This window comes from Capsicum annuum, chromosome 11 (genome assembly GCF_002878395.1).
Source record: "Capsicum annuum cultivar UCD-10X-F1 chromosome 11, UCD10Xv1.1, whole genome shotgun sequence".
In the NCBI taxonomy this organism is placed as follows: Eukaryota; Viridiplantae; Streptophyta; class Magnoliopsida; order Solanales; family Solanaceae; genus Capsicum; species Capsicum annuum.
In genome coordinates this window covers 43,705,981-43,714,146 of record NC_061121.1, presented here as the reverse complement: position 1 = coordinate 43,714,146, position 8,166 = coordinate 43,705,981, and the positions used below count along the sequence as shown (strand labels likewise).

General features: G+C 35.4%; 1 protein-coding gene across 3 annotated transcripts; it reads left to right on the top strand.

Moving 5' to 3' along the window:
• The first annotated feature begins 629 nt into the window (after positions 1–629).
• LOC107847538 (probable methyltransferase PMT2) lies at positions 630–7,525 on the top strand. 3 transcript variants are annotated; one of them, XM_016691847.2, is made up of 8 exons: positions 630–1,118; positions 1,215–1,282; positions 2,361–3,012; positions 3,169–3,379; positions 3,557–3,851; positions 4,776–5,150; positions 5,856–5,933; positions 6,925–7,525. In XM_016691847.2, the coding sequence occupies exons 3-8, from the start codon at positions 2,368–2,370 to the stop codon at positions 7,157–7,159; spliced, it is 1,839 nt and encodes a 612-aa protein (XP_016547333.2). In that variant the 5' UTR covers positions 630–1,118; positions 1,215–1,282; positions 2,361–2,367; the 3' UTR covers positions 7,160–7,525. The 3 variants fall into 3 exon arrangements, with proteins under 3 accessions (XP_016547333.2, XP_016547335.2, XP_016547332.2); XM_016691849.2 differs by lacking the exon at positions 1,215–1,282 and having other exon boundaries at positions 630–1,214; XM_016691846.2 differs by lacking the exons at positions 630–1,118; positions 1,215–1,282 and adding an exon at positions 1,403–2,063.
• Positions 7,526–8,166: the final 641 nt, after the last annotated feature.

The window sequence follows — 8,166 nt, the reverse complement described above, 5'->3', positions numbered from 1 at the left end:
ATTATATTGAAATCTTGAAGATCATGGAGATAATTATTTTCAAATATAAAAAAGAAAAAAAAAGGAAAACAAAAAAGAAAAAAAGAAAAAAAACAAAAAAGAAAAAAAAATAGAAATAGAAAGGAGAAAAAAAAAAATGAAAATAAAATAAAATAATAAACAAATAAGATGAAAAAAAAAGGAATAAAAGATATGACTATATTTGGGGGAGGTGAAATAATGGAGTGAAAATAAAAAAAAAATATAAAGTAGTAATGGTAAATCATGCACTTGCCTAGTTAATAAGTAAAATAATACTACTCTTACTCTAAACTGTAATTTTACAAAAATATCGCTATTTATTATAATTATAATTTTAAATATACTACTTTATGTAATTTTTCCTATAACAAATTACTAAATTCACATTATCATTTACTACCAATAGTTTTCACCTTTTTTGTCTCTTCAAACCAAAATAGCATCGGCAAAAGGTCCTCCCTTCTCCTTGCTACATCTTATATACTTTTACTACTGTATACTAATATTACATGCAAGATGGGTCCCACATATTTAATTTTCTTCCAATCAATCCGCATGTGGGGCACCTATATAGATCTGGGATCTAATTGGTGCGCACTTTCCATTTTTATTTATACTAAAAATATCAAACGCGTAATACTACGTAGTATGATTGAACAGACAGAAAACAACCAAACAAAGACATTGTTAAAGAATCCGAATTTTCACTTTCTGTCTTTTGAGTAATCAAGAAACAATTTTTATGAATCAAAGTTGGGTTTTTTGAAGTGGGGTTTCCGTTAAATTTGATCCTTGGTTAATATTTTTGATCAAGAAATAATTTTTATGTGAAAAATTTGTGTTTTTTGAAGTGGGGTTGTGCTAAATTTGTTTCTTGATTAATATTTTTTGAGTGATATAGGGATCAAGAAAGGATTTTTCTGTGAAAATTTGTGTTTTTTTGACGTGGGGTTTTGTTAAATTTGTTCGTTGGTTGATATTTTGGTATATTTAGGGACTGGTGGACCCCAATACCCCATAACCAATAACCCATTTTGTCTTGAAAGAAGAGTTGGGAAGATCATTTAAGGAATTGTTGGAATCTTTTCATGCCATTGGTATGTGGATTTTATTAATCATCTGTTAGCTGTGAAGTGATCTGTTTATTTAATCATTGGAAATTTGTGATTTGTTTTGGTTGATTCATTTGACAGGTGGGGTTTGTTTGGAAAGCTGTTTGAGCTCATTTATGTTTTAAATCTGGTGTCTTTTTCTTTGTTAGGTAATATTGATCATTGATTAGATTAGCTGAGTTTAATGTAACTTGTGTTGTTGAATATTTATTAAGGGATTTAATTATTGGCTTCAAGTTTCTTATTTTGTAATGCATTGTGTTTGTTAATGTTTTTGTTTTATTATGCTATGTTGCTCGGGCTCTTTAAAAAGGTCTTGGGTGCATGTTGGATCCTTCAAAAATAGTGCATTTTTGGAGGATCCGGCACGGGTGCTGCAACATTCTTGAGAGTCTGAGCAATTTAGTCATTATGTTGGAGTGATGATATGTTATTTGAGTGTTTGGTTTAATCATTAGACTGTTAGTATTATGTAGCGCATAATTCTTGAACTTGTAAAAGATCTGATATTGATCCTTGTAGAGTTCTGAATGCTTAAAAGATCCAATTTTGTGGGATGTCTCAGAAGGGACTTCTGAGTTGTGTTGCTCGGATTCTTCAAAAATGTCAACGGGTGCGTGTTGGATTCTCCAAAATTAGTTTATTTTTGGAGAATATGACACGGATGCAGCATCGGAAGTGAAGAATCTGCACAACTTAGCTTCTGAGTGCTTAAAAGTTATGCTGGTTTCATATAGTGCTGGATCTGCAGTTATTTGAGTGTTCCCATCTTACCCCTGACTCGGGGGAACGCAAGCTTCATCAGATCTCACGCTACATTTTGATTTAGTTGATTTCAGCTAATTTTTAGATTGAATTTGGCGTGAAATGGTTGTCATGGAGAGAGCCTTACATTCTGAGAGTGGTGTGAGGAGGAATCTTGGAGTTCATGTATGAAATAAGCTTATGTATAGAAAAATATATGATCTTGAGACCTCAGTAACAGTTTATCACACTCTGATTTAGCTGCAAGCTTTTCTTTTTGTTACTCTAGATTATTTAAGGCCATGCTACATGCACTCTGATTTAGCTACAAGCTTTTCTTTTTGTTACTCTAGATTATGGAAGGCCATGCTACATGCAATTAGTGATTTATTTATTTCCTTGCATCTTTATTGACTTGAAGGAAAATGTGCGCCTGCATTGTATTTCCTTTTCAATCCTAACGAGGTACTGATATTATTTCAGGGTTGCAATGGCGGGCAAAAACTCGGGAGATAATAGGACTAGGACTTCTGTATCAATATTTATAGTAGCTGGTCTATGCTGTTTCTTCTATTTACTTGGAGCATGGCAAAGAAGTGGTTTCGGGAAAGGAGATAGTATAGCTCTGGCAGTCACCAAGACTGCTGATGAGAATTGCGATATACTACCAAATCTCAATTTTGAAACTCGTCATGCCGGCGAAGCAGGCGGTACTGATGAGTCGGAAGAAGCCGAGGAACTCAAGCCATGTGATCCTCAGTACACCGATTATACACCATGTCAAGATCAAAAGCGTGCTATGACTTTCCCAAGGGAAAATATGAACTACCGGGAAAGGCATTGTCCACCTCAAGAAGAGAAGTTACACTGCCTTATTCCCGCACCTAAGGGATATGTTACCCCGTTTCCATGGCCAAAAAGTCGGGATTATGTTCCCTATGCGAATGCTCCATATAAGAGCTTGACAGTTGAGAAGGCCATTCAGAACTGGGTTCAGTATGAAGGTAATGTGTTCAGGTTCCCAGGAGGAGGGACACAGTTTCCTCAAGGAGCAGATAAGTATATTGATCAGCTTGCTTCAGTTGTCCCTATCGAAAACGGGACAGTTCGGACTGCTTTGGACACTGGTTGTGGGGTATGTTTCCTGCTTTGTGAACTTATTTGTTCACTATGTTTCCTTCTTTGTGAACTTATTTGTTCACTTAACATATATCTCTTTGTCTTTGGCCACATGGAAAGTATTTGTTATTCTGTTGCTGTTGTGGCTAAGAGTTTCTCAAAAATGTGCTAGGTTGCAAGTTGGGGTGCTTATCTTTGGAAAAGGAATGTCATAGCAATGTCATTTGCCCCAAGGGACTCACATGAAGCTCAGGTTCAGTTTGCTCTGGAAAGGGGTGTACCTGCTGTTATTGGTGTACTAGGAACCATCAAAATGCCATATCCATCTAAAGCCTTTGATATGGCCCATTGTTCTCGTTGTCTAATCCCATGGGGAGCTGCTGGTATGCATCTCATGTTGATATCCAGAAACATGGTTAAATTTTTAGAATTAGGGAGAAATTTTGCTTGTTTCTCTGTATGTTTTGGCTAATTATTACTTGTTTGTCTGGATGTTTTAGCTAATTATTACTTTGTGATAATGTTTTTGTAATTGCACGAATTGGTCATTTGTCATGTAGATGGAATCCTCATGATGGAAGTTGATCGAGTTCTTAGACCTGGAGGCTACTGGGTGCTTTCTGGACCTCCTATCAACTGGAAAACCAATTATAAGGCCTGGCAACGCCCCAAGGAGGAGCTTGAGGAAGAACAGAGGAAGATTGAAGAGGCTGCTAAACTTCTTTGCTGGGAGAAGATATCTGAGAAGGGTGAGACTGCTATTTGGCAGAAAAGAAAGGATTCTGACTCATGCCGTTCTGCACAAGAAAGTTCTGCAGCCAAAGTTTGTAAATCTTCTGATTCAGATAGTGTCTGGTATGTCATCCTACTTAATAGTTCAATTATATGTGTTGGAAGTTCTCAGATCTTCTCATGCTTCCCATGTGTGACAGTTCTATTCTAATGTGAAATAGGTTTCCCCTTGAGGCGCTTTTGAAATAAATTAGATCATGTCATCAGTTAGAATTACTTGAACTTGAGAAACTTATTTCTTATGAATGAATAGCATGTCAAGAGGGTTCAGTATGTGGATTTAAATTGTCTAGGTGGCAGGAAATTCACTAAGTATTTAGGACTATCCATTTGCCATAATCTGATAAGATAAATATCACATTGTATCTTCCTAAGCGCACTTTGTTATGCAAGTGGCTTAGTGCATGTTACAGCTTATCTCAACTCTCCAAGCCAGGTCCCTTGCCAAAAAAGGTAAAAGTAAAAAGACAGACTGAAGTTCTTGCATAACACTAGAGTCTAGACATGTCACCATCAGTTCAAGATTTTCTTTAATGATTTAAGCTGTAAGTTAAAAGTAAGATTGTCCTTTATATCTAGTTGCATCCTGTTTTGACCGTCATTGGTGTTCCTCTGTGTACTTAGAAGCTATTTAAATAACTTGTTCCGTAATTCTCGTTATAAAAAAAAACTTTCCGTAATTCTCGTTATAAAAAAAAACTTTGCACTTTAATCTGTTCTCCTATTCTCTCCAGAGAACTTAAAGTAATTCACATTTTATTTATAAATGCCTCTTTGTGCTGAATGTAACAGTAGCATTGATGTTGTGTTTCAAATACTTCACTATTTTGTAGTGAGTGATACAACTCTGAAACCAGTTGTATATTGAAATGCATGAGTAATGTGTTTTCCCTGTGGCAGCTTCATTGGTCTTGGTTGTGTTCATATAGATTCAATATTGAAAATCAAGCTCATTGCTAATCCATTATTTTTACCTTTTTGGTTCAGGTACAACAAAATGGAAACATGCATAACACCTAACAATGGTAATGGTGAAGATGAGAGTCTAAAGCCATTCCCTGAGAGACTTTATGCTGTTCCCCCAAGAATTGCTAATGGAAAAGTTTCTGGAGTGTCTGTTGAGGAATATCAGGAAGACAACAAGAAATGGAAGAAACACGTTAGTGCTTATAAGAAGATCAACAAATTCCTAGACACGGGAAGGTACCGCAACATTATGGACATGAATGCTGGACTAGGAGGTTTTGCAGCAGCACTGCACTCTCCCAAGTTTTGGGTTATGAATGTTATGCCAACAATAGCTGAGAAGAATACTCTGGGAGTTATATATGAACGGGGACTGATTGGCATCTATCATGACTGGTACGTACAACTAGGGTGGAAGAATGATCTATTTGACTGATATTGAGATGATTTGTAGTTCTCGCTGGCTCCCTCATAATCTAACTTTTTAGAAATTATTCTCATTGTCTCCCTCATGGTCTGAAATTATTCTCATTGTCTCCCTCATGGTCTAACTTTTTAGCAATTCACTCTGTGTTTACTCTTGTCATGCAATTTCAGATAGTAGTAGACTACTCAGTGTTAATCTTGCAGTTTTTCCTTTTTAGACTTTTGATTTAGCCGGCAAAGGACCATGATAGGAACTCTTTTTTTTCCCCTGGTTCAATCTGTCTTGTTTACATGCTGAGCTAAGAATCAAGACTTCCACCCATGTAAAATGTCTAAATAAGTCCAAATAGACGACTACTGCATTTCATTTATGATGAAATCATCTCTTATGATTCCGTAAAAGTGTTTCACAAATGCACCAAAGATTCATATATATCAAAGTAATTTTCTCATTTGTTTCTATCAGAAAAAAATTCCTGATTTATTGAATGAATTGGCAAAAGGGATGTCAAGATTATGCAGTATGCTATTTGAGAAAGCAGCCTGTATCAGATTTGTCTTTATTTTTTTTACAAGGAAGATACTAGTGTTATGTTTTAGTTTATTCTATTTTATTTATCTTCCTTGTGTGAAAGAAAGCTTTCTTTCTAACCATATAGTTATCTTCTGATTCAGGTGTGAAGCATTTTCTACATACCCAAGGACATATGATCTCATTCATGCTAATGGCCTTTTCAGTTTATACAAGAACAAGTAAGTATTTTAATCTCCATTATTTTATTTATATAGCTAATTAACTTCTTAGCATGTTCTTCATTGACATAGAAAGCCTAATAGCACTGTCTAGTTGGCCTTGCCTAGTTGGCTACTTAGCAGCGCCTTTATGAAGGTCTTATTGTTGGCATTGCCTAGTTGGTTACTTAATTAACGCGACTTAATTTTTTCTACGCACAAATTCTCTTTTCCTCCTGAAGCACATGAAACAACTAAAAATTGTCTCGTTTATAAGTAAAGGAACAAGCTGGTGGTCCATAGGGTAGTTTAGACAAATCATCCTCAAGTTACATTGTTATTGCTGACTTTGATTCCCAATTTTTGTTGCACTCTATAGGGTTAGCAAATCTGGTAAACAACTTGTAGAATACTGTGCCTTTTGACAGACAAAATGACCAATACACATACCTAGTTACTGCATTTTCATTTCTGTGATTGCCAGGTTTTGCGACTTGTGTCTTGGTTAGTACGTGTTCCTGTAGTCTTTCACAACAAACTCCCTATTCTGATGAACCCTTCTGACCAAGCAGATAAAGTCTTAGGAGGTCTTCGTCATCGTGTTAGAGGGTGTAGGTGTGAAGACAAAGTTGCATTTGTGAAGGTTAATTTGATGAGAATAATATTAAAACAATAGAAATTATTTTACTCAGGTTCAAATACTTGGACTAGGGAAACTTTGCCGTTTAAATAAAAGGGTCTAATTAATTGGGATACAATAAAAGCGAAGGTAGCTTGAGTAAATATATACCGATAGTTAATGATCAGCCACTTAAAATTTTAGGGTAGTAACCATCTCAAGATCGAGTATGGTATAACGACTGATATTTGAAGTATTAGCAGAAGTTTTTGTGCGCGAAATCCACTGTCATTTTTCCTTTTTGCATATGTGATTTCATATGCTGTTATTCGTAATTGCATTCTTGTTGAAATAGTAATGCCAACTTGTATTGACTGCTTTCTTATTGTATAGGTGTGAATTTGAGGACATTCTCTTAGAGATGGACCGTATTTTGCGTCCAGAAGGAGCTGTCATTCTTAGAGACAATGTAGATGTACTGATCAAGGTGAGGAAGATAATTGGAGGCATGAGGTGGAACCTCAAATTGATGGATCATGAGGACGGTCCCCTTGTTCCCGAGAAAATACTGGTTGCTGTCAAACAATATTGGACTCTTGGTGATACCAACTCCACGTCCTCGCAATGAGATGCCACGGAAGATGTTGTCTGACCATTTGAACTCGTATGGATCAGGAAGACCAACATCTTATGAATACAAAATCCACGGTTATGCAAAGATTTCACCGCTAGAAATTTTTGATCGAGCAGGGTCCTTGAGAGGAGGCTCCTCGGCGTATCTTTAGTCTTGATGGATCCATAAATTATACCAGATGATCTTGCCTTTTTTTTATTGTTTTCATTTACTTCTCTGTTCCATGTCTCGTTAGATAGCGACTCTAAAAACTGAGCAACTTGGTATTCTTATGAAGCTTTTCGAAAGTCCTTAGGAACACTTCTTCCCTCGATATACACTGTAATGTTGTTCAATTATAGTGGAACCTTTGGACATGGATGTAGTTGATTTCTTATATAGTACTATCTTGATTTAGTAATTGTGTTTTCTTTATCTTTAAAAAATAACCCTAAACTTACACCAAATTATAATTTTGACCTTAAACTTTGATAGTCCACAAATAAGACCTTTAACTATTCGAAATCTGAACAAATATGATCTCCGATTTTGGGCTGACTTGGAGAGAGGTCATATTTATGCAGTTTTGAATAGTTAAAGGTCATATTTGTGCACTGTCAAAGTTTTGCTTTTTGTGTTAAAATGAAGTCGTTTTATTATTATTATTATTATTATTATTAAGCCACTAGCAGGGATCGAACCCGCATAGTAGGGTGAAAGAAGCATCCAAGAAGAGCAAATAACACCACTGGGCTATCTAAGTGTCTTGTTTCATGTGGTTCAACATTAATATACGTACATAAATATACATTTTCTATCTTATATATATACAACATAATTTTTTTACTGAGGGGGTTCGGGTGAACCCCATGACAACCATGTAGGTCCGTCCCTCGTTAATTTAATAATGTTTTAATAACGTTAATTTAATAACATTTTAATTACGTTAATTTAATATACTACTACTACTATCCTTAATAACATTAATTTAATAACGTTTTATTAAAACTATAATTTTTTTT

What these genes read in the sequence shown, in the direction of transcription:
- LOC107847538 (XM_016691846.2), top strand. An exon ending in AATCCCATGGGGAGCTGCTG is followed by an intron (nt 3,380 to 3,556) that starts GTATGCATCTCA and finishes TTTGTCATGTAG; the next exon opens with ATGGAATCCTCATGATGGAA. An exon ending in ATTGGCATCTATCATGACTG is followed by an intron (nt 5,151 to 5,855) that starts GTACGTACAACT and finishes CTTCTGATTCAG; the next exon opens with GTGTGAAGCATTTTCTACAT.